General features: G+C 39.4%; 3 protein-coding genes across 17 annotated transcripts in view; 2 read left to right on the top strand and 1 right to left on the bottom strand.

Moving 5' to 3' along the window:
- grip1 (glutamate receptor interacting protein 1) overlaps nucleotides 1-10,454 on the top strand; it is a 67,913-nt gene extending 57,459 nt beyond the window's left edge. For all 10 annotated transcript variants that reach the window (XM_082511368.1, XM_082511364.1, XM_082511362.1 and 7 more), the window contains 4 exons: nucleotides 2,980-3,090; nucleotides 3,183-3,299; nucleotides 3,389-3,535; nucleotides 3,624-10,454. In XM_082511368.1, the coding sequence (XP_082367494.1) occupies nucleotides 2,980-3,090; nucleotides 3,183-3,299; nucleotides 3,389-3,535; nucleotides 3,624-3,932 (684 nt within the window). In that variant the 3' untranslated portion in view covers nucleotides 3,933-10,454. The remainder of the gene's footprint in view (nucleotides 1-2,979; nucleotides 3,091-3,182; nucleotides 3,300-3,388; nucleotides 3,536-3,623) is intronic.
- Nucleotides 10,455-11,356: 902 nt separating this feature from the next.
- On the top strand, nucleotides 11,357-13,375 carry lsm8 (LSM8 homolog, U6 small nuclear RNA associated). The gene is made up of 4 exons (XM_082511371.1): nucleotides 11,357-11,587; nucleotides 12,149-12,189; nucleotides 12,321-12,448; nucleotides 13,009-13,375. Exons 1-4 carry the CDS (start codon nucleotides 11,557-11,559, stop codon nucleotides 13,097-13,099), a joined length of 291 nt encoding a protein of 96 aa, XP_082367497.1. The 5' UTR covers nucleotides 11,357-11,556; the 3' UTR covers nucleotides 13,100-13,375.
- A 180-nt stretch (nucleotides 13,376-13,555) lies between these two features.
- The window catches only part of tymp (thymidine phosphorylase), a 49,305-nt gene continuing 36,656 nt past the window's right edge, over nucleotides 13,556-26,204 (bottom strand). For 2 of the 6 annotated variants that reach the window (XM_082510441.1, XM_082510444.1), the window contains exons 2-11: nucleotides 23,862-23,922; nucleotides 22,349-22,471; nucleotides 22,074-22,276; nucleotides 21,693-21,791; nucleotides 20,611-20,740; nucleotides 20,126-20,244; nucleotides 19,722-19,884; nucleotides 18,018-18,245; nucleotides 17,301-17,441; nucleotides 13,556-17,231 (exon numbers count right to left, since the gene is read on the bottom strand). In XM_082510441.1, coding sequence (XP_082366567.1) covers nucleotides 17,074-17,231; nucleotides 17,301-17,441; nucleotides 18,018-18,245; nucleotides 19,722-19,884; nucleotides 20,126-20,244; nucleotides 20,611-20,740; nucleotides 21,693-21,791; nucleotides 22,074-22,276; nucleotides 22,349-22,471; nucleotides 23,862-23,922 — 1,425 coding nt within the window. In that variant the 3' untranslated portion in view covers nucleotides 13,556-17,073. The other 4 variants (XM_082510445.1, XM_082510443.1, XM_082510442.1 and 1 more) reach the window with 4 other exon arrangements.

Raw genomic sequence — 26,204 nt, 5'->3', positions numbered from 1 at the left:
GATAGTTATGGTCAGCGAAAGCGGTCCAAGTGGAGGAGCAGAGGAGTTTGCGGCATTTAAGCAGCCCTTTGCTGCCCAGTCCAACCGGGCTAAAGCTATTACAAAAGCTACTGGGGTGTTTAGCTGCAGACGGGAGGCCGTATTCCGTTGTGCAAAACAAGGGGTTTAAACTGTGATGAACGTGCTTGAGCCACGCTATGATATCCCGTTGCGCGTCCACTTCAGTGACAAGATCGTACCCAGGCATGTATGAGCAGGAAAAGTTTAAAGTTATGGCTGAACTGTCCCAGGCATCTTCTGTTGCCCAACTACAAATGGGTCGACCTCCAGGGCAACGGAAAGCTACGTGACCGTGACCGCTCGTTATATCACAGCGGAGTGGTAGATACAAAGCCCTGTACTGCCCTATATTGCACCTTAATTTGTTTTTATATAATTCTGTGGAATGAGTCTTGAGTTGAATGTTTTTAATAGGCAAAAAATACTTAAATAAGTTAATAAGTAAATGTTAACTTTTTTTTTTTTTTGCTGATCCGAAAATTGATCTGATCCAAACCGTGAGATTTTTGATCCGTTGCACCACTACTAAGAACACAGTCCAAACACACTAAGTGTCATAAATCTCTCTGATAGAACTGTCACTGTCCTTAGAAAATCCCATTTTTATAGCTTCTTCCTGCACTAAATATGAGGACAGTTTTGAGGAAGTATGGCATAAAATATTTATCATAACTGCGGTTTTACTTTGCTGATTAACACAATTTAAAAACTGGTTTGTAGGTTGAAGTCCACAATTTCAACACAATTTGAAAAAGACGCTCAACATAAGTGAACTTTTTACAGTCTTCATTAAGCATTTTTTAAAAACAGATAAACTTTTTGTGACCCATACACCACACTGTCACAAGTACTTAACATTTGGACAGCAAGCCAGATCAAGTCTCCCCACTTGGCTTTGGAGAAGTTACAGTATAGACCTTCTGTAATAAACAGTTGTAGCATTCCTGTGCCCAATACACTGCACTGTTACAGGATGACATTGATATTTTGATCTGAACAGCAACACAGGCTGGAAGTCTGTAATGAGCTCAACTATAATGCTCTTCTTATCCACAGAAACACTTAAAAACCACATCACACATCCACAAGAATGAAGACAAACCAAATATAGCTGAAATATTGATCACTTTAATTATTGAACTGGACAAAAACTGTTAACACAAATAATCATGTAGTGATGTGAACACTGATGAGAGGCTTATTGTTCAGCCCTGAGGACTGACAGTCAAAGTTTAGTCATATTTGTCCAATTCATGCTGAAAGAACTACATGTTTATACCTTCTCTGGCACACAGAAGTAAAAAAGAGACTCCTTCTCTTCCAGGAGTCTGGAAAGGAGACACACCTCCTCACTCTGGTATTCCCCATCCTCCCTCCCCTGTACTAACTCCTCCTGTCCTCCTCTTCTTCTGTCTCCTCTAACTGGACCTCCAGCGTTGTCAAACATCTGACATGTTTGCTGGTTTTGAATGTGACTCTAACTGCATTCTAACAGCAGACCATGGTGACGTCATTGTGACATCTTAGTGACATCACCCAGCTTCCAAACACAGTCACATGGCAGAGTCATGTTGTTGCACCAGGCATGGCAGTTTGAGCAAGGCATGCTTGGAGAGCTTGCGCAAGGCCTCATGGGTAGTTTTTTTTTTTTTTTTTTTTTTGCCAGTCATGAAGCAGATCTGTCAGTCATGCATGCGTTTGATGAGTTCTTGATTCTGATTGGCTGAAGTGGGCATCGGTTGGGAAGTTTAGCCATTAAAAAAAAAAGGGTGTGATGTGGAAAATAAGCACAATCATCAAACATTGACAGTCAGAGAGTTGAAATCCTCTGGGTGAGCTCAAAAGTAGAATCTATCTGTAGAGGTCTGTACTACGAAGCAGGATTTATGATTAGACAGCTAACTTCAGGTTGAATGCTGAGCTTTCAGAGTTCATGTCTTATTAGATTATGTCGGCTATGCTTGAGATAAGAGACCTGCATGTACAAAGCCTTAGTCTACTGATCAATCAGTATTGATTCTTAGAAGATCCCTCACACCTTGATGACTAGTATGTAGTTTTTATTTCCCTGACCAGTAAGAAAAATGGAAAACTGCCGTTTTAAAGCAATTTTATTTTCCTATAAGCCTTAAATAGAGTAATATACACTTACCAGACACTTTATTAGGTATACATGTTCAGCTGCTTGTTAAAGCAATTAGCTAATCACCCAATCATGTAGAAATGACATGGTGCATTTCTACATGTCATCAAGATGACATTAAGAAGTTCCAACTTGGACTTCGAAGAATTAAGATAGTTCTGCAACCAGGTAATAGCAAGGTTTACCTAAAAAAAAGAAAAAAAAATGTGGCTGGTGTGTGTTTATTATAGAGAGATCATCAGCTCCTGATAGGTGTTGTCAAACTTACTGCTAGGTTAGAAAATTCCAGTTAATAAATATTAAAATGAAATCTAAAAGCACTGGAAAACATAATGACACACTGGGAATATAAAGAGTGTATGCCAAAAAACTCCCCCAAACAGTTTACTGTATAGACCTGAATGGTACCAATAACCACCTTCGTGTGGCTGCTTGCTGATATCAGAGTAAGCAAAGTCAGATTTTCTTTGTTATGTTGAACCTGCTTCATATTACAGGCCATTAAACTGTACAAAACAAGAGATCCTGTCAGTAAATATGAGTTAAAACAGTCAATGGTGACAACAGTTGAGCCTGCTCAAAAACAGCAGCAGATCCTAGGAATGGAAATTCAGAAACATCAGTAGAGGCACAGTAAATAATAGTGATGTATGATTAGAAAGAGGTCCTTTCCTGCCACCTGGGTTCAAAGGCAGCAATCTTTAATTACCATGTTTGCTATTTATCCGGTTCTGATTGGATGTTTGCGCTTGCTGTTCTCTGATTGACTCTCATAGGCTACCATCATGTCAGGCTCCACCCTCAGTCTAAACCATGATCCCACCCCTCTGCGGAGCACACTGGGACGCCAGGCGAGTTTCCAGGAGCGCAGCAACTCCAGACCACAAGTACATGCCGCTGACCTTTAACCTCTCTCTGTGATATGTGTTATTTTGTGAAATATTGATTTTGAAGACAACTTTCTTGTGATTGTTCTCAGGTGACTCCTCGATCCAACACCTTGCCCTCTGACCCTCAGCGCCGAGCCTTCGCCATGAGGAAGATGAGACAGGAAGTAAATGACATCCTAAACCAGAACCCTGTGGAACTTCACAAGGTAATGTTTGGCCTGTGTTTGCTCTCTTTAGGGAGTTTCACAAACCCTGTGATCCTTATTAACTGACAGGTGTGTTTTTGTACTCATAGCTCACTCTGGAGAAGGCGACAGACCTGGAGGATTTTGGTTTCAGCGTTTCTGATGGATTGCTGGACCGCGGCGTCTATGTTAATAACATCCGACCCGGAGGCCCAGCGGAACGGGGTGGTCTCAAAGCCTATGACCGAATACTACAGGTACAAAAATATACCAGTTTCACTAATCTCTCCACAGCCTTCAACTCTTCATTTCTTGGTTTAAATTAAGATTTCTTTTTTCTTACAGATTAACCATGTGCGGACCAGGGACTTTGACTGCTGCCTTGTAGTTCCCCTGATTGCAGAGTCTCCAAACCGCTTGGAGCTTGTAATCAGCCGAAACCCTTCATCCTCTTCCTCCTCTACCCTGATGGCCAATCACACCGATGGCACAACCAACAGCAGCCACCCCTCTCAGCCAGTTGGCAGTGACCTGGGATCCTCAGAGCTCTCTGTTGGCCAGGGAGAGGACAGTGGTCCAATTAAGTGGAGCCAACCAGGAGATGGCTTTGGGACAGGGATTGGGATGGGGCAGGTTACAAACAATTCCTTATAGCAGACAAAAATTATGTCACACTGGATTCAACCACACCAGACTGGAGAGATCGTGAGGAAAAAGGGGACAACAAAGTTGAATCAAACTGATTTAAAACTGGTTTAAACTGGTTCGGAGTAGACCGCCCATGGTGCTACACACACCCTCTGGATGACCTTTGACTACTATAGTTTGACCCTTGAACTGCTAAAGCAGCCTGAAAGCACAGTGATGGACTGGAGCAACTCCACACCTTTTAACCTGAACCAGTTCTGTATACTGGTATTACTAGTGTCACTGGAACCAGAATTCTAATGATCCTATTATAGCCACAACTGGGGCTACTGGCCTACCTGGTCTAAGATTAATAGTTATTGGTCCTTCTAGCCCAGAGCCAGTGCTACTGGTTCTACTGAAGCCACAACTACAGCCAATAGTCTTAACGGTCTACAAGCCGAGAAATATATCCCTATGAAGTCAGTGCCGCAGCCAATGGTCTTACTCTTTTAAGATTGATGGTTACTGGTTCTAGAAGCCTAGAATTCTAGGTTGAAGACACATGGGTTCTGGAATTATGGTTCCAGGTTCCACCAAAGTCCTACTAAACAAGCACCTGAGCCAATAGTCTTAGCATACCAAGACACACAGGTACTGGTCTTAGTGGGATCAGGACAATGGCTATTGTTTCTAGTGAAACCAGAGGCTAATCTAGTTGTCTTACTGGTCAAAGCATGGTTCATGTTTGTGGTCTCACTGGCCAAGGAACTATGGATACTGTGCCATTGCCATGGCCAGTGCTTGGGGAAGTCCATCCTGGATCCTGGGCCTACTAGAACCAGATTTGTGGCATTTGGCCGAGATCCACAGCAGCACAAAGACTGATGGGACACTAGTCCAGATACCGAAACCTGCTGATGGGCATAACAGTTGCCAAGGAGACTAGGGATGCTCTGATCAGTGTCTACATCTGATGATATTACTGAACATATACTGATTACTAAATCCTTATGCTTGTGTATAAGAAATCCTTATGAAAGTCTTCTATTTGATATTTAACCAGCTGAAATAACTGGTCCTCAGTACACTAAAAATTAGATTGTTCAGAATGCAGAAGACGGTAAGTCTGAATTTACTGAAGGTGTAACTTTTCCAAGTAGTTATGCTTGACATTGGAAGGTTGATGGAAAGGTAGTTTTAGGCACTGCCCCACATAGAATTAAAGAAAGAAGCTTTCGAACAAGAAGGTACAGATCCCACAAGAAACCGGTATCAGAAGGTTGGTTTAAGAGATGAGAATAAAAATGGTTCTGGTTAACTGCAGGTTTTGAAGAAAGGGTATAAGTGGAAATGACGATAGAAAGAGAGTTCGAGCTCAAAAATGGTTGGGATTAGGTGAGGTTTGGCAAGTATACAAGGTTGGATTCATAAGGTTATGATGAGATGTACCTCCTTAAAATAAATGCTCAACATGACATGGAAACCTGAAGAGATATCCAAATTAAACAGTACAAAAGGAAAGACCTCCTTAGCTAGTTCGTCTGGCAACCCAGAGATTTATTCCTGTGGGCATTACCAGGTGTAGTTTTTCATGATAACCAGATAAAATTCAGACACTAAGGCTCACTAGTTTGGTTTAAATAGTTGGCAGAGGTTGACAGACAGCTTTGAGGGGTTTTAACATTGTTGCATTCTTATTTACCATTCTATTGGAAAAATAATAACTAGCACTTAGTCAAGTTCGATTATGCACTTTACTGAACTAAAACTGTACAAGGTTTGGCTTGTACTTTGGCTCCACTGTTGAACGGCTGCTATATTTTATGTAACCTGCTCTCTATCACTTTAATTTCCTAAATTCTCCATAAATTACAACTGACAGTTCTAATATTTTATGACGCCATTCACAAAATTTACATTATTACTAACCATTGCCGCTATACAGATGAATAATATGAGAAAAGTTAGCATTTGAGCAGAGATGTTGGTCTCTGGATGAACACTGTTTTAAAGTTTTAAACCAGAGCTGGACATTGAAACATGATACTTGTAGGAGCCATTCTTGGGTTAATACCTTATGTGGTCGCTAGAGGTCACCTTTTGCTGTTTTGATCATGTCTACAATACTGGTTTTTACTGAGCAGGAAAACCTGCAGCTGCATATATATTTATGTTTGTTGCGCCTCAGCTTGAAGCTAGTGAAAAGACAAAGATAAGGTGCTTTCGGACCAGAGAAATTTTTATTGGTCTTGTTAAACAAGCCTTTGTTAGTTTTTTTAGATACACATGATATGCACGATTGGAGAACCGCTAGCCATCACCAAAGTTCTAAAAGAAATTCGAGTATGGTTAGAAAGGAATACTAAAAATTTGACAGAACACAACTCAAAACATTTCAACACATAAATCACTGTGGTAAAGAGTTTAGGTTAAAATTTGCAGAAGGTAATTGCAAAAAAGTACATTTAAAAAGCCTGCATAAAAATGGGTGTAACATCAGCTGAGTATATAAAACTCTCAGTGATTAAAAAATGGAGCAAAGCACAGAGAAATAATTTTACCTTGGCTCTGTGTGAGGGCAAGGTAATTTGATTTTTCATGTATACTTAATGCTATTCAGCTTTTACATCACTTCTGCATATCTATGCTCCAGGAGGAGGCCATGAGAAACTGGGACTGGTGTGGAGCTCTGCACCAATGAACTTATAAAGAGAAAAAAATAATATTGAGCAGAACTTATTTCAGCTTATTTCAGCTCCAAAACAGTCCCAGTTTAGCATGTGTCTCCTTGGGAAAATAAATTGTCCATCTTTGGTATGTAGGCAGTTTGAATAGAAAAGAATCTGCAAACCATGCTTAGCTTAGTATATCTGGAAAGTGTATTTTGGAAAGCTATACATCTTTGATGCTTTTTGGTCCAAAAGTGCCTATAGTCCATATCATCTTAGGAATTTGGGAATGCATTGCCTCCCATTAAAAGTAACAGTTTGAAATATTTTGTGGAAAACCATCTATTAATGGCTACTTCCTATAAACATGTTTCTTAATTATGCAGTTTCTAATTTAAAATTTTGGCAAGCTAAGTTAAAACAAAAAACACAAAAAAGGAACCTCTGCAACACTGGGCACACTCCATCTGCTAAGGGAGAACATGTGGTAGGATCCAAAGCTTCAGAACAGCTACTTTATATGCTTTAATATGTCAACTAGAGAAATTTGTTTATATATAATATAAAGGACAATATCATTATGTTTTTTTAAATAATTATTTGTGAATTTTACCTTTAGGAAAAAAAAACCGGTGCATTTTCACTAATGATCAGCTGATACTGATCGGAGCATCCTAAATGAAACGAAGGGTTTACTGTTAAAATTTTAGTTCTGTGCCATGGACGAGCTACAGGCTGGAAGAGTTACGATAACCACGCTGTCAATAATAATAATGATGATGATGACACTGAGCAAGTTCAATAATACTTTTTCTACTGTTTACACCTGTTGGACTGGCCACACTGTGTATGTATGTGTGCGTGTCTGTGTGTGTGTGTATGTTACATGTTAAACACAAGGCCAGTTAAGCCCCTCCCACCTCAAGCCCCACCCAATCTACCCCCTGACCAATAGGCAGCCAGGATGATGGACGGCAGTTCTGAAAAATTCAGCTGATTGGCTGGAACCAATCAGAAACATAAACATTTCCTTCCCTGCCTGTCTGTGATTGGTTCTTTTTTTACACACAAAGACAACCAATCAGCTTCCAGGAAGAAGCCACGCATGCCCCTCCCCCGACTTCCCCTCCCCAGCCCCAGTGACAGTGATCTCTTATGCTAATCAATTGGTGTGGTTTTTTTGATTGACTGTTGTCAATTCTGTTTGTTTGTTTGTTTCCATGGTGACTGAACCAGAAAATATGTAAAATAGATTAAAAAAAAAAAGAGTTCAGTCCCCATCGCTGTTCACATCAAAAACCATCAAACCCTGAAAACACCATCTCATAATCACAAAAACTATGTTACAAAAGAAAAAAAATCCTGTTAAAACAGGAAACCTGTTACAGTAAACACTGTGTGTGTGTGTGTGTGTGTGTGTGTGTGTGTCTGAGAGAGAGTGAGTGAGTGTTTATTTTCGAGTGATGTCAACATCTTCCTGCTCTCACCTTAGTCTTAACTCACTATTTAAAGTGGCCAATCAGAACCCTCCCTCAGCATCCCTGAGCCAAACACTCCAATAGTTGCTGCTGTGCTTTGGATTAGCATTGTGATTGGCTGTTTCTATGTGGATAGTTGTAATTGGCTGTTCTGGTCTACCCAAAAATTTCTAAAAGCTCAGATGGGTTTTTTTTTTTGTTTTTTTTTTGCAAGAAAATGCCTAGTATGTAGTTAGCATTACGCTAGCAGACGCAGAGCATACCCATAATTATAAACACAGTACAAACTACTATCCCAACTATGTTTACTAGCTAATAAACATAGCAAGAGACTTGTAAGCACATGGGTAAAAGCAGCTAACCAAAGCTTAAATTTAACCAACATTTTTTTTATGTTAGCACACAGCTATCCCAGTACTAGCACAGTCTGTGTATTGTTAGCACAAACCTTGCACTTCACTAAGGTACGGTTAGCTGTAGAGCTAATTAATGTCTTTTAGCATCTTGACTAGAAAAAGGCTGAAACACTGGTATTACACTGACACTTGAGCAAGCTAACTTGATCTAAGGACATAGCTATCATATGGCTAGCAGACACTAAACAAAGGGCTAGCGTAATCATAACAGACATAACACAAGGACCATAGGCTGGCTGTGTTTGATATCCATTTATTATTATGTTTATTAGCTAATCACAAAGAAAGAACTTGGTTGGCATATATTTAAACAGCTAGCCAAAGCTAACATTTATTGTAACATCCTATTGTATGTCAGGACACAGTTAAGCAAAACTTGTGCCCATTTTTAAAATTGGGCTAATGTGTTAAATAAAGACTTTTTTTCTTATTTGCATTAGGCAAACATAACAGATAACAGAAATACATTTTAGCATGTGACCAACAGATGTTGAACACGGGGTTTACGTAATGCAGCCAATGCTAACATAAGGGTATTTCAGCTCCATTGAAGATCTCTTACAGATTTTTGGCTTATGTTAACGCATAGCTTACATGGGGATAACAGAGCTATTTAGCTTATGGTTAGTACTAAGTCACGGTTTCTAATTTTAGCAAAAGCAATATACCACACATCAAATTCAACTGACAAGTGAGCAGCCTAACTTGGTCTGAGGACATTACTAACACATGATTAGTATGTATCTAGCAGACATTGAGCATAGGACTAGTCTAACCATAACGCATGACTATACACATAGAACAAGAAAATTAGGCTTTCTATGTGTAACACCCATTTCTTGCTATATTTATTAGTTAATAAGCGTATAAGTAATTTAATTAGCATATGAATAAAGAGCTATCCAAACCTAAACTTTTTATGTTAGCACACGGCTAGTGCCAGCACAGCCCTTACAGACCTTTAACACAGGGCTTACATTTGCAAAACAAAGTTTTTCTCTTGTTAGCAAAAAGCTAACATGGGAAATAATAGAACTACAGTTTAGCATGTGGTAGTTGATGCAGAGCATTAGAGCTAACTATAACATGTGGCTAGTTGCACATAGTACATGGGTGGTAAGTTAGCTGTACAATTTTTCAACACTTATTTACTGGTGTGGTTACAACTTAACATAGCAAGGGCTTGGTTGGTTTGTAGGTAGGTAAACACAACGGGTAACCAAGGAGCTAAAAATGTCTGCTAACAAGAGAGTATGTCAGTTTTATGTCAGCTTCTACTGATTTGTGGTTTATGTTAGCACATAACTAACATGAACTATAATTTAGCTTGCAGCTAGCATTTAGCCGAGGTAGTAGTTACAGGTTGACTAAAGGGAATTAACAAGGTCTAAGGAAATGGTTTACATTGCTAATATAGAGCTAATGCCTTGAATTGAGGGCTAACACATAGATGTTAGTGTTTTAAGGTTCAGCCAAGAGAACTGCTCCACCAATGGGAACAAGCCACACGGCAGAGGGGTGTGGCTTCACAAAGGTTTGATGAGTGAGACCTAAAGCCATACACACTGTTTGTGCGCATGTATTAACATTACCATGTGTGTGGGTGTGTATTTGTTAGAGCCTGTATGTGTGTGTGTGTGTGTGTGTATGTGTGTATAACATTGCAGGGATTTGCACTCTAGTGATTCACCTCAGCAAGACATCCACCTACCTACACACACACACACACACACACACGTGCATTGCACTGCCATTTGAAATAGTGGGTCAGATTAGTTTCCATGTAGCTTCACCAACCAACCAAACTGTATTTTTCTTTAAAGGAACAGGGATGTTGTAAAGTATTTTTGTACAAATTTAATACTTTGGTAGCATGACGTTCCTGTTGTTTGTCCTGTCGGGCTCCACTGCTCTCCTCCACCCGCCTTTGTATGGACGATTACTGAGCAACAATAAAGATGAAGACCTGCTGGGAGAACTGGACTCTGTGTGTTGTCTGACATCAACACACACAAGTTTATTTATGATTTTTTTTCCTAATACATATTTAATTTTACGTCTTTGACAGAAAGAAAAGCAAAGCAGACCTGCCTGTCTTTCCTGTGCTGAAAGTTTCTCAACACCATTTTACCACTCAGCCTGGACATCTTCACCTTCATGGTTACCACTATTTTAAGTTTTCAAAATGACATTAAAGTGTACGTAATAGTTGTGCATTTAGAGAGCATTAACTAGATTTCCTTAATTATCCAAAAGATCCCAAAACTGTTTTATTCCATGTTAAGCTAATTTCAAATGCCCATTATTGTGTTTGGTAGTTAAATCTACGCTAATGGCTTATATTTGTTAGAATCGTCATAATTTTTTAACCATCTTTTCCTGTGAGGACCACATAACTGTAAAAATATGTTTGTATTTTTCTAGTTACAGGAAATGACATCACTTCCGGTGGGCATTTTGTTTGCGGATCACATCATTTATATTTCAGAAATGAGTCATAAATATTTTTACTATTCAAAGAAGCATCTGAGGGCTCTGAAAATATATTGAAATAAACAGAAAGTGGTTATTAACTATGATGGAGCATAGGAAGGAAAGAAATATTTAAAATAATTAAAGATAAAAATTAAGGGATAGGGTGGAAAAACGACAAAATAAATATTTAATGTTTTAGAGTCATTAAAAAAATAGTCAAAAAAATAGTTTGTATCATGTAAGTTTACCAATTTGTATCATAATTTTGTTTTTCTCTTATAAACTTGACAAATTTACTAGAAAACTTGACTTTTTTTTCTTTTGTATTTCCCATTTTCCCACCTTTTTTGTTTTATTTCTTTAAGTTTCGCAGTTTTTACTGTTTTCTTTTTTGAGAGTTAACACAAACCGGATGTGACGCTTCCGCTCGGCGCTCTGCTCTCGTGCATGCTCAGTGTTTGATTGCTCTAGTCTGCGCTCCAGTGTGTTGTTAGCCGTTTGCTACTGCTGCTGTTCGAGTGCGCACGGTTTTATTTTGTCACCGGACTACCACTATAAGTATTTGTCGACCACCCCGCTGGATAAATAGACACCGAGCCCGGGACTTAGGATGTCCACTGCGCTGGAGAGCTACATTAACCGTATCCTTCCGCCGTTAGCCACTAATGTGCAAACCCTCTGAATGAATGGGAAAATGCTAGTTAGCTTAGCTGCATACTTACTTGTTTTGTTAATTAGCGGCAGTTCAGAGATGTCTGTGAGAAACGGGTTGCTCAGAGCTGAGTTAAAACATGTTCAGACTTCTTAAATGTAGATTTCACATTCACAAGAAGGAAAATCTCGTGATTTTATTGCTGTGTTTATATTATTTGGACCCGCTGATCAGAGAAGTTCTGTAAATGATTTCACAGTTTGATTCATCAGGACTCATCACATCTGGACCACTTTGAAAAATTGTAAAATCTTAAGCTTTTTTTTTTCTTTTTTTTTAAATTTTGGAACCATACAACCTACAGTTTTAAAGCTGGAGCTCATTAACAGACAGAAGCTAAGGTTACAAGCGCCTCTTGTGGCCAGAATGGGTGGGCGGGATAGCTTTCAATTTTGGTGTGATGATAATTGTTTCTATTTGTAGGTTCTGAATAATATTAGAGAGGTTTTGGTCCATAAAGGTGCTGTTTCTTTAACTCGTGCTGATCCAGGTACCGTGGCCATTGTCACCTCGGACGGCAGGATGATTGTGGTGAGTCTGAACACATCCTCATCAGAACTCCACCACTCACAATATTTGGGATTCAGTGAAGTCAGAATTATTTTGGATGTTAACTTTTTGTTATTGTAAGTTGTGTTCATGTCAGTTTGTTTGTTTTTCAGGGCACTCTGAAGGGCTTTGATCAGACCATCAACCTGATCCTGGATGAGAGTCACGAGAGAGTGTTCAGCTCCAGTCAGGGGGTCGAGCAGGTGGTGCTGGGACTCTACATTGTCCGAGGTGACAACGTGTAAGTCACGTTTGACCTTTGTTGATGATGAATCAATACTGAAGACAAAAGATTAGTGAGGCCTTAATGTAAATTTTAATCTACAGAATCAGATTAACATGATTTACCAATTTTATTATTTTATAAAGATATAATTTATTATTGCAAAACAGGATAATTAATCATTAAGAGTTAAGAAAAAAAATGTAAAAGTTTTTTTCTGTGATGCTTTAAGGATGAATGCTGTGGTTGCACATTTGATCCGGATACCCCTATCAGAGTTTTGTTTTTGTTTGTTTAAAATTATTTTTATGAAGGAAAACCAAGAGAAAGACTCTTATTCTTAAACTATAAGGAAAATGATGTGTGGGGATCCATACATACATGATAGATGTAGATTTGTTACATGTTGTTTTACTTTAATGAACAAAAAATATTGTTGTTAACAGTTCTGTTATGTAGTTTGTTTATCATTGTTTATTGTTTTCCTTTCTGTTTTTATTTGTTCTTCCTGTTTGTTTTTGTTTGTAATCCTCTCGTTTGTTTTCGTGGTTACATTTTTTTTCTTGTTTTGGTTACAGTGCGGTGATCGGGGAGATCGATGAGGAGACGGACTCCACTCTGGATTTAGGAAACATCAGAGCTGAGCCCCTCAACTCTGTCGTCCACTGACCTTTGACCCCTGATGACAGCGTGACTGTTGTGTGAATAAAGTTTATGGAAGTCTGTTTTAGGAGCGGGTGTGCTAATTATCCGGGACCAGCCGGAGCATCCTGATAACTTGCTCGCCTGCTTCCTGTCTCTGACTCCTGGCTCTTGTTTTCTGTTTGTACTTTTTATAAATAAAGAAGTGAGATGATGAAAATGTTAGAGGAACTTTTTTATGCTCCTAAGTCTTTTTGTCAATGTGAGACTGTTAATAAAGTTTAATTTGTTGTGTTCTGAAAAAGAAAAGCGTTTTTGTTTTGTTTGTTTACTCAACAAAAATGTTTGACAAATTATAATTTTTAGTCAGAGGATATTGATCAGAGGAAAAAGTGAAAACTTTATGAGAAAGAAATTTGATTCTTAAATTCGAGAAGGAGAAAAATCGAATAGCTTCTGAGATAGAGTATGCCACAACCAAGATTCAGTTCTTCAAGAAGCGATTTTTATTTAAACGAAAGATCTGCAGAGCCAGCAATAAAATGACAATTCTAAATGAATCCTTACATCAGTTGCACATCTGAGAGCGAGGAGGAAATAGATGGTGAAAAGATGGCGTGAACACTAAAGGTGTGAGTAACACTGATATCTGTGAAGTGACAGATCGATAAATACTGAAGTTTTACATGAGGGCCATGGTGAGGAAAGCTTAATGGTTAAAAGCAGCTGGATAAAATCACCTGAAGACCAGATAAACTGAGGTAACAAGTTTAAGGATGAGCAGTCGTGAGCACGGAGCCGATCTTTTAATCAGCTCAGCAGGAAGCAGCAGCATCAGAGACGGACGGACGGTGAGGTCATGGGAGCAGTATTCACATTGTTCCTACAGGCAGATTAAACTCTACAACTTAAAAGTATTAATATGTGTATCAGTGATTCCTGAGATTAGGGACAAAACAGGTTTTAATTTTCTAAAATATATTTTTTGAAAAAACAAAACAAAAACATATTTACATATTTACTTGTGGGGATAGGTTAATTGGATAACCAAAATTGTCACTAGGTGTGAATGTGCAAATGAATGTGAGTGCGAACGGTTGTTTGTCCCTGTGTGTTAGCCTTGCGACAGAGTGGCGACCTGTCCAGGGTGTACCCCGCCTCTCGCCCTATGACAGCTGGGATAGGCTCCAGCGCCCCCCGCGACCCTGAAAAGGATAAGCGGAAGTGAATGGATGGATGGATGGATATTTACATATAATTGTTACACAAAGTTTTGGCTGTCTCACCATGTTTTGGTACAATCTCCCAGGTGTAATATTTTTTAATAATTTATATTTTTGCTGGAGGAGTGCAAGGTTTTTGTCAACACCATCAGACACAAACAAATGCAAAAATATATATTTTAGGTTGTTTCAGCTATTTTGACTATTAGCAGCATATTGTTCTATTGTTTATGCACATATGTTTTCAAACGAATTATACTATGTTTAAAAGTAAGATTGTTTTGGCTTTTTATTAGTAGCGTTACAGTCATACATATTTTCAGAAAAGAAACAATCCTATTTAGCAGCATGCAAATGACACATTGAGAAAATTACGTATTTTTATTGGAAGATCATGAGGGAGGATAATATACGGTTCTTCAAAAGACAAAAATAAACAAAGAAATCCATATTATGGAGTTGACAAGGTGCTGACGGTGGTGACACACTAATAGAAAACAAAATATTATTTCTTTCAAAATGACCATTAAAGTTTAACAACTTATGTAATATCAGACACATCATAACAATTCTGTTTTTGCACATGTCAAGTTCTACATCTTAATAGTTCACCAGCAAGTAGCTGCCTACTACTCTTTGATACCTAAAGTACTCTGGTTGTGTGTTTGCTTGTTTCCAAAACCTTCCCTTCTCCCTTTTTTCTCTTCCTTTCAGATCACCGATGTTCTTTATTTTTCCCTCTTTCACTCTCTTTCTAGATCTTTCCCTTTCCTTTATGAGAAACTCTTTCTTCAACTCAGGCTGGCTGTTAATTTTTTTCTCCTTATTTGATCATCCCTGTTCCTCCTCTTTCGTTCCTCTGACAGGTTCCCCTTTGCAATTCTAGCCTGAAATGTACCATTTTGTAAGTACTATAATTTTTCTGAACCTTATGCATTTATACAGATTAAGGATGAATATTCACAACACAATTATGTATTAAGCAATAGAGATGCTATCCAGTCTTTAAGTCTGATGTCATTAGCTGTTTCCAGGTCCAAACTCCGCTGCAGATCCCAAAGTCAAAGGAACTCTGCGGCATCACTGAGAGTTACAAACTGTCTAAATTCTTTCTTTCCTTCATCTTTAATAAAATGATCAGTGTGGCTGCTCTTCCAGGTGTAACATCCAGGCATCCATGAAAACAGAATATATGAAATTTAACAGAGTTAGAAGTTAGCTCGCTGGTTTCCACCTACATTCCAACATAAATGAAGCCAGAAAACTAAACAACAGTGACTTTTGCAGGGTTACTGAAGGGTTACTGAAGTTGGACTAGCTGGTATATAATGATGTGCTACGTGATCGCTGGTGACACAGCTATGTTAGCATAACATAAACACAGTGAAGCTGGAGGATGGACGCTAAATTTTTTCCACTCGATAAAAGGTAATGCAAGGGTTTCTGATGGTTAGGCTGACAGTGATCACTGACTGTTTTTAGGGGCTTGTTCAGATTAAATAGAACAAGATAAAAAGCAATAAAACATGTTAAAAGCACAACAGCCTTAATAAATAGAGTAGTTTGGGCCCAGAAGCAGGATTCATCCATCATCACTTAAAGATCAGCTCTTGGGGCACAGCTAGCTCAGTAGATGCCACATGATGGAAGGTTGGGTGTTCAAATCCAACAAACAGCGGCTATCCTCGATTGGTAGCTGCCCACTGCATCACTGAGTGAATGGGTTGAATGCAGAGAACTAAGCATTTTCCTACAGGAATAATAAAGTTCAATTTCAATTCAATTCAATTTTATTTATATAGCGCCAAATCACAACAAGAGTCGCCTCAAGGCGCTTCATAGACATAGTATACATAAACAATGAGATTCGAGATAAGGCAAATTCGATAATATTCAACACATCTGTAAAGCAGAAATATCAGTAAAATACACAGGAAGTAATATGACTGAAATATTAATTAAAAGAACTTAATATAATTAGTGAATGGGACACTTTTGTGGCATTTGTCAACACCACTGGAAATGGGTCAACACTGTCAGGCAAAAATCCTGATGGTGTTGACACCCTACTTTCTCTCATAACACATGTTTTTCTGACAAAAGCCATCTTGTTTTGCATCATTTGCTTATGGCCTCTACAATCTACCTAAATTAAGCTTTTTATAAAAAAGATACTTAAATCTTGCATTTCATCGACTTTGGTGTTGACACACTATGGTTGTGACACAGGGTTTTCTCAGAAAGGTATGCGATAAATGAAATAAAAAAACAAAAAAACCTTATCACAGCAGTGACCTCATGGCATGTGTATCAAACAGGAAGTGGTAAAGGGGTCCTCAGAGTGTAAGCTAACCACAATAATTCCTGATTTTTTTGTACTTTTAAAAAAAATCTGATGGTGTTGACAAAAACTCTGGACACGATTTTAATCACTTAAAAAATATGTAAAAATAAATTTTCAATTGCATATTTTGATATTATATAAGATATTGACTTAAATATTTAGTGACGAGAGCCATGATGTTTACATTTTGAATTACTTTTAATTTTTTTTCTGTATTTTAATATTATCACACCTGCTTCTGGACAATGGATTTTTAAGGTACTGGTAATGTATTGTACCATTTAAAATAAATGTATATGTATAAAAAATGCAAAATCATAATTTTGTTGTATAAACATTGCCTTGGTTTTTCTTTCAGTCAGTCTTGTATGCATATTTTTAACCCTCAAATTGGGTTTTATCTGGCGGACATGTTTTGTCCCTTATCTCAAGAATCACTGGTATTTCTCAGGTAGTATCTTTTCCACCAAAGTGTGTTTCTGTTGTGTTTGTATTTTTTTGTCTGCTCCCACAGTCAGGGCGCTCTCGAGGTGATTCCTCTGGTCTGGGGTCAGCGCCAGATCCTCATAATGGAGCCGCAGCCACGGGTCGCCTGAAAACACACGACTCCATCAGGAGGATGTCCCTCACACCATCAGCAGCAGTAGCAACAGCCTCTTACCTTTTGTGATCCTCTGACCTATAGACACCAGTAGCACCACCCCCACGCTGTGATTGACAGGCTCTCCAGCCTTTGATCGCCCCGCACCCAATCTGTGAAGCACCTGAGCTAAAACCAAACCGTCAATCTCCAAAACGATACCTGCAGGAAGACACAGTAAAAATACATGTTATCAAATACGAGGGCTCACATATGTAAGTACACATGTGCAAGTGCATGTGTTGGGATTACATTTTGGATCAAACTCTGACTGTACTTTTCTGTGTTCATATTTCCATCAGTATTGACAACATCCACAGCGCCACTGGCTGAAATGCCCCAAACCATGACTGAGCCTCCACCGTGTTTTACTGATGGCTGCAGACCCTCACTGTTGTACCTCTTTTTGTTCATATTGACTATTTAAACCAAAATGTTCAAATTTGGATTCATCTCTACATCAGACCTCCTGCCACTGATTTTCAGTGCAGTTCTTGTCTAATTTCTGTTGGTAACAAATTCTCTTAAAACAAACCCCAAATGTAACTATAATCACAAACTGTGTAACAACCTGCGCTTCAGCATAAAAGTTCCCGTGTCATCAAAGATAGCTGTGTTTGTTAGTTTCTTTAGATTCCTAAACATGATAAATTTTCTTTGTAAGTGCAGGTAGTTCATATTTCCTGAGTGTGTCTTTGAATGCATCAACAGTGAATGGAGGCATTTTATTGGCTTTACCGTCTGCAGGAGCCTTCAGTTCCAGCTGATGCTTCGCTTTTCTCAGGATGCTGTAGTAATCTGCGTTGGTGGAGCACAACAGCTGAGCTGTGTCGCTGTTCACGCCCTGAGCCTCCATCATGGCCTGGAACTTTGACAGCGCTGCTCCACCAACCACAGCTTCGGAAATCTGCTTTCTGCCTTCTGATAGGTCAGACACTAGACCAGTCATCACGAGCAACAAGCCGCCTACAAACACAGACAAAACACATTTTAAATATTTATCATGCTTTCTTTTTTAAATGTACCTAAAGGGAAATTTTTACACCAGTGTAAAATTAAATAAACTTAAAAATAGACTAAAATTAAAGCAAGTTGTTGTCTGTAAAGGTGTGCATGCAGTGGGTTTAGATTCCCATGATGTTTTTACAGCTGTCAGAATTAAGTGTTTGTTTGTTTTTTAATTTTAAACCCAAGTGGTCTATTTTTCTTATTAGCTATAGCAAAAAAATTATTATCATCATTATAGAAGGGTAATATTCACTAGGACTCTATAACAAAGGTAACAATGAGATTCTTGTCATGTCTCTGATATTCACAAAGGAGAGGCTGTTCTGCGTTTTCTAATTTTAATTTTCATGTATAAAGGAAAGGAGCCAGTTGAGGTGGTTCGGGCATCTGACAAGGATGCCCCCTGGGCGCCTCCTGGGTGAGGTGTTCCAGGCATGCCCCACAGGGAGGAGGCCCCGGGGCAGACCCAGGACACGCTGGAGTGATTATATCTCTCGGCTGGCCTGTGAACGCCTTGGAGTTCCCCCAGATAAGCTGGAGGAGGTGGCTGGGGAGAGGGAGGTCTGGGCCTCTTTGCTTAGGCTGCTGCCCCTGCGACCCGGCCTCGGATAAAGCGGATGAAGATGGATGGATGGATGTATAAAGAAAGTTACAGGTTTAGATTAGTTCTGTCAGCATTAACACCATAACCTCATTAATGCGGCAAATCCCCATTAGCAAGTTAATGCGGATCTGCAATATTAAACAAGTTCAGAGTTTTAAAAAAAGATAAAGAATTATGTGGCAGTAGTTCCTGTGGGTACAAAGTCCAAAAAATACAAGCAGTACAGCTCACAAGCATTGGGTGCTGCTCCTCGGTAGACTGCCAGAAACTGATCAGTCAGAACAAAGTAGGCTTTTAGGGAGGAGGACCTTAAAGAGACGGGAGGTAAACTGAGGGGCTGCATACCGTGTAAAATAATAATTTTCTTTTTCTTAATCAGAGGGCATCTGTATGGAGTGCAATATTTAAAACTATATAGAGCTAGGAGAAGAATGAAGATAAGATACATGTTATTTATCCATAATCTTTAATGTTAACTCGACACTGCAAATTATCTGGCTTGCTGCTAGAAGAGGTAAACAGGCAGGTGGCACAAAAGAGATGCTGCAACGTTATTAGACCGCAGCTGTACTTAATAAAGTGGCCATGGGTGTGCTAATAAAAACAGTTGCCACTTTGAAATGGTTCAGATGCTTCCTGCATTTAGAGAGCCACAGGTGGTCCTAATAAATTGACCACAGGGTATGTGTCTCTAATAAAATGGCCACAGGTGTTCCTAATAAAGTGGTGTTCCTTTGGGGTTCAGGACCTTTTTAATGCCTCGGATAAGACACGTTGTTACTTTGGTGATCAAACCCTGACAGACGAGAGCTGCTGAGCGACGTCATCACCCTGAGTCGTGACCAGCTCCATCAGGTCATCGGGTCCGTTTCCCTTCAGCGTCTCCAGAGATTCGATCACCTCCACGCTGTTTCCCACACATCGACCGATCGTACTGTTCATGCCGCTGAGCACAGCTGCTGTACATATGCCCAGGCCGTTTCCTGCTTCCACCTGAAAGAAAAATAAACAGCAAAATCCAAATTTGAGGTCAGCTTTGCCATTAACGGGCTGTGGCATTGGACGCTGCGCTGTAAATTAAACCTCTGAGTTTGGATTAAAATAACCTGTAATAAACCCAATATTATCTCCCCTGTGGTTCAATGTTGTGTTGCTGCATCACTCCATGCACAGATGTTTCACATCCCTCCCTCCCTCTTTTGTGGTGAAATATTTGAATTGTTGTTGTACTCACTAGCATCTGAGCTAGTTCTGTAGCACTTTCCAAGTCTTTGCAGATAGCAGCTCGTCCAAACTTGACATCCAGCACCAGAGCAAACAGAGACTCGGCTCCTTTCTTTGAGATGATCGAACCTGCAGAAACAGCACAGACGGCTGTAAGCTGACTAGAAAAAACACGGATATCCACGGCAAAATCCAGCCAGGTGCTGGACACCAGTTTTATGTGGGTATCAAAAGATCTGGTTCTTTTCATCAGTTTAAATGGGCATAATGCTATAACCGCTCAAACTTATGTTCAGGTAGAAATGACCCTCCCCCGAAGGCTGATTGGGCTCACATATCAAGTAAAGAAAGTCTAAATCCTTTCCGCCTGTGTGTCGGGTCCCCTGACCCTCGCAACACACGGGTGGAAAAGCTTAAATTTCTCAAAAAAAAAAACCAAAAAACAACACAACAAAAAGGGTTTTTGGCTCTTGAAGCACTAATCCCAGTTTTTACCAGTAACCAGAGGTAAACTGTCCACGGTGCTGGTGATGTCCCGCAGAGCGTACAGGACTCGATCTGCAGGAACCAAAGTCTCTGTCTGACCCACAATGCAACAGCCCACTGAGTCCAGGATCTCCAGGATCTGGAGAAGAACAGCTGAATCAGAGAATGACTTTGAGTGTTTATCACTCTTTATTATCCGTATGTAGTTTTATTTATTTATGAATTTAAATATTTAATTTTCTGTTATTTTTGTACCCTTATCACAAGAGCTACCATTGGAATTAATTAACAAATTTCAGTAAAGATGTCAGTGTCCTTGTTTCCCCAAACAGTCAATAGTTTCATCTGTTTAGTTTTTTTTTAAGAGCCAGCAGGGGGCGACTCCTCTGGTGGTTAAACAGAAGAGACTTACTCACTTTATTTTGACTATTAGGAAATTCTTTCCTTTTGAGTAAATGGTCTCAGTCAATAGATTCGACTCTTGAATAATTAAAAAAAAAGACACTTTAAAAAGTCTCATCCTCATTCGCCAATGACATGTGACTGACAAGAGGTGAGCCAATGAGCATGCAGTGTTGCAGTATTTAGTGTTTGTCACTGTGGCTATATCCATCTATTATATACAGTCTATGCCATCCTTGAGCCCAATTTAATATCTGAAAATCTTTAGAGCCTAAAACTTTTAATATAACTTAATCAATGATCCTCACGTGAGCCTAAAGAGGCGACACAGGAAGTTATTCACTTGTTCCAGGGTCTAGTTGCCTGGCAACTCTGTTATGTGAGCCAACAGTATCCTTGGCTCTCATTGGTAGTTGGCAAATTGAACCGCCCACTCCAGTGGACCAGTGGTTATTTACCTCATAAAATCAAAAATATTTGATATAAAAAAAAAGATTTTTAAGTATATTTATTGTAATTGAGCTCTTGTGAATCACATGCAGTACCCTCATGGCCCACCAGGGGGTGCGCAAAGTGCTTCAGTGTGTTTTCCCCCCAGAGTAACATTTTGCTGACATTTATTAAAAGTTAAAACTATTAATTTTTAAAACTATGTGTAAATATATGTGAGCCAGAACAGATTGCTTCACCTGCTCTCTTGATTGCTCCACCTTGAATCCTGGAATTGATTCCAGTTTATCAAGAGTTCCTCCTGTATGAGCCAAGCCCCGCCCACTGATCATAGGAACCTGTGGACATGGACTGAATTAATATTCCTAATATGGTAATCTCACATTTTGAGAAAAGGAAGACACACCCACCCAAGTAAATCACCTTCTACTAATGTGGGGTAACAAATCACAAGAAGTTTGTTTAAAAGGGGAGGAGCTTAAACAGAACCAGGGGGCTGCACTGTGTCCCAGTCTAAAATAATATTAATCATGTAAATTTAGCGCAGTCCAGCTGGGCATGAACAGAATGGGTTCACTTTAACGTTTTAACCAATCAGATTTCATCGTTAAAGTCTATACCTTACAGCCGCAGGCAGCTAGCGCTGGCGCTAACACCAGACTGACTTTATCTCCCACCCCGCCAGTCGAGTGTTTGTCCACCATGAAATTTTTCCACTCATCGGGCCATTCCATCACTTCTCCCGATGACATCATCTCTCGGGTCAGGGCCTTAATCTCGGCGGAGACCATCCCATTCAGCCAAATAGCCATCAGCATGGCCCCTTAAATACAAAGAGTGGGAGACGTTAAAGATGCAAAGGAGGAAATGTGAATGCATGTCAGATGGTTTGTACCTGTCTGAGAGTCCTGAATGGTTTTCTCTTTAACGGCCTGGATGAAGGCTTTGATCTCGTCATCACTTAACTGTCCTCCATCCCTCTTCTTCCTGATCAGATCTGGGATTGTTATCATGTCTGCTAGAAGTAAAAACATTACAAGTCTGTTGAGACCTAAAAATTTTCAATCATTCAGTGACCAGGATCTGGTTTTATTAATAGTTCTTTCCTGTGTACTTGTTTTTCCTTTTTCTCTGGATTTTAAAAGACAGGGCCAAAAAAACTGAAACACAAACAAAGTAGATTAACCTCTTAGCAGTACTGAGAAGGCAACACAGTTTGAGTTAAGGCATTAAAACAGGAATCAATCTGTTTGAGCTGCCACATCATCTTTCTCATTTTATAAAGACAAATATATCAACATGGAGAGTTTCTGTTACTGACTTTCCTAAAAGATTAAAAAGTTCAAATTTTATGTAATTAATTGACAATTAAGTAATAAAAAATAGTATATAAAGTAAAAAAGCATCAAAAAACAATTCTTTTCAGGAATAAAAGTTAAAACTTGCACAATTAATTAACTCAGCACTAATTGTGTAAAACAGCCAGTCACACGCCCTGTTCCTCTGAATCATCTTTCTGAAGAAGCTGGTGGAAAGCCACCTGTCCTACATAAAGCTGTTTCATACATCACCTCTGCTTCCTCTGCAGCACTTTGTAATCGAAATGCTTACCACACAGCCAGCTTCTGGTGCAATGCAGATTAACAGCGCAGCAGCACGATGGCAAGTTTCTCTCTCTCTCTGTGTGTGTGTGTGTGTGTGTGTGTGTGCAGCAGCTATAAATGGACTCAGCAGAAACAACATCAGGATGAGCATCTAGTTCCCCCAGCAAAAAATCTTTCACAGACTCACTTCTTTTGCAAAGGCAGAAAAAAATTAATAGCCAGCTAGCTTTGTTATTTTTGATATTATCATTATTTTTTAGCCAGCTGTAAATCTTTTATACACCCTCTGTGACTCAAAGGACCAGTACTGCCATGACTCCAGTTTATTGTTGGACTCATAAAGTCAGAGGTGGCTCTGCTGGTGAAAGTTCAGTACTGTGCAAAGGTTTTAGTCACTTTAGACATTCAGCTCCTTATCTGTATCACACAGAAACATCGGGGAGATTTAACAAATCATCACGTTACAGGCAAAAGAACAATAATAATACATGTGTTTGGCACCTAATTAGCAAAATAAAGCCTGTGACTTGTTTTTGCTTTTATTGTCTCCACTTCCTCTTCTCTACCTTCTGAATTCTCAAATAAACCAACCAATCAGCGCATCTGTTTAAACTCTAAAACAACAATAGGAACAATAATGAACACTTTAAAAACTTATTAACAAACAGCCTTAATCCATTCAGCCCCTGCAGATTTTCTGTTAACCATACCGACCTCTAACCACAGGTAAAATTTAACAGTTCAGCTCTGAAGAAGAGGAAAACATCCCTGTTATGAGAGTAAGACAGAGTCAGAGTACAGTACCTGGTCTGATGTTTGCAGTCTGTGAAGTGGCATCGACCCCGTGGTCCTTCATAAAGTGAGTCTGTCAGTCAATAGGAGAGCAGGGAGAGGAAAACAAGTGAGCCACTAACCTTTGACCTCTGATTTGGTCATTCAGAGAAAAAAAAAGCTGACAAATGTCCCCACTAAGTGAAGTTCATGTGCTGTGTGTTTACAGATGATCTGTTTATTTGTGTGTCACGTGCAGGCAGCTGTTATCGGTTCAGACGGGTCCTCTTGTATTTCGGTTTCAGTTTTTGGGCTCCTTTTCCTTCCGCTTTTACTATTTTAAATACTTTACTTTTATTTTGTTCTGAACATTTTCTGTATGTGCTGTAAGGATATGAAAGTATGTGCGAGTTACGAGAAGTTCGGAATAACTAAAGGTATTTTAAGTTTAGTTTAACTGTAATAATTGCCTCCGGACGTTTGTTTCTTCATTTTAAACTTTCCTTCAAAAGGAGCATGGATTTTTTTCCCTGCCTGTTGTACAGCTCTGTTCCCAACTTCTACTGCGTGACTGACAGCCTGGAGTTTGAAATCCGCTTCAGGTGCCATTTATGGTGCTTATACACACATAATACGGTAATATTACGTTGAAGCACAGTGCGTATTACTACGCGAGGCTCCTCGGTAGCCGTAATGCTCCGACAATCCATCAAGCGGTGCAGCTCCGTAGCTTACCAAAGTCGTACTAAAACATTTTTTGACATGTGAGCCTTTGATGAATCCTGTGTGGTCATTATGATTTATTGAGGGCAGAACTGTTTCTAATCTAGATGAAAGTGCTTTAGGAATAACTTTAATGTCGGTATTAATTAGTGACAAAGGCTGGTAGCGTCGTTTTCTGTTTTTAGTAACTATTTTATTGCTGCCGTTTTCATATGGGGAGGGATTAGACTGTTTTTTTAGTTTTTTTGTTTTTATTTCTGTGCCAGTTATGAAGAATAGTGGAGATAACACGGACCAGAAATGTTTCAGAAATTCAGCAGGGAATCCATCCAGGCCTGGTGCCTTGCCATTAGGCATTTGGTTTAGAGCACAGTGTAAGTCCCTGGCAGATAGGGGTGATTAGGTTTATTTTCAGCAGAATAGAAATAATGGTAAAAGTAGTAGTAATACTTAATAGTAAGTATTATTGATTTCCCGTCCCAGTATTGTTGCATTCACTGTCGAAGAGATTCTGTTTTTTGTGATAAAATGTAATCTAGTTGCAGTGTTGGGAAGGTCACTTTTAAAATGTATTCCATTACAGATTACAGAATACATGCTCCCAAACATAACGGAATACTTTGGATTACTTAATATGTTATCAAGCTTTTTACAACCACATGAATGTTGCTGTGTGATTTATTACTATTACTGAAGGATACTCGCCATACCAATACCAACTAGAATTTTAAATCTTAATATATCTTAAGGTAAGGCTGCACTTTTTGCAGCGATCTCATATAAAAAACTATTCGTGCGTATATAAAACAGGTCCGCGCCCCAAACCGTAGTAAAGGGACCTCTGGCTAATACGTTGGGTTCCTGTCGGGCTTGTAGCCAAAAACTAGCTTTACTTTGTTGTCTGGGTCAACTTTGCTAGTGAGAGACAGAGAGAGGTGTTGAAAGGCTGCTCCAACAGAACTTATTGTTTCAGAGGAAAACGCGAACACGGTGTACAGTCGAGTCTTAATAGCTTACTTAAACTTACTTTGGCTGCAGTGGTTATTATTATATTTACATGCTTTCATCTCCTGTTTCTGCTCGGTGACAACTCGTACTGTTCGACTCTCCTTTTTCTCCCTCCTCTCCCTCACAGACACATAACGGGTATGGCAGTTAGTGATGTGCGATACCACTGATTTCCTTTCCGATCCGATCCCAAGTAATATTCAGGGTGGTATCGATGATACTGATCCGATACCGATACTTTATGCAAAAACATATTTTATTTAGTGTATCTCAAATTATAGCGTCATAATGATTACACGACATCGTATTACTTGCAGAGTTCATCATATAGAAATAAAAAAACTGAAGTTGTGCGCTATTTGAACACCTGCCTGCCTGCAGCACTAAAGGGTGGAAATTCGGGAGAATGGTGGCTCCGGGATTCTCCCGGAAAGATCGGGAGGGTTGGCATGTATGGTTGTGGCAACATCACTAACCTTGTCAAACACCTTAGAGTAAATCATATCACAGAATATGACGAGCGTATGTTGAGACGAACTGAAGAGGAGGAGAGGGACAGGTGCTGCTAGGGCGAGACAGACGTCTCTCACGGAGCGCGGCCGAGCTAATTCCAGTTTCCAACAATGGCGGCAGCTACTTAGTTTT

The sequence above is a fragment of the Aulonocara stuartgranti genome (genome assembly GCF_965226115.1).
Source record: "Aulonocara stuartgranti genome assembly, chromosome: 17".
NCBI lineage: Eukaryota > Metazoa > Chordata > Actinopteri > Cichliformes > Cichlidae > Aulonocara > Aulonocara stuartgranti.
Note: the sequence above shows the minus strand (reverse complement) of the source record. Positions and strands in the feature narration are given on the sequence as shown.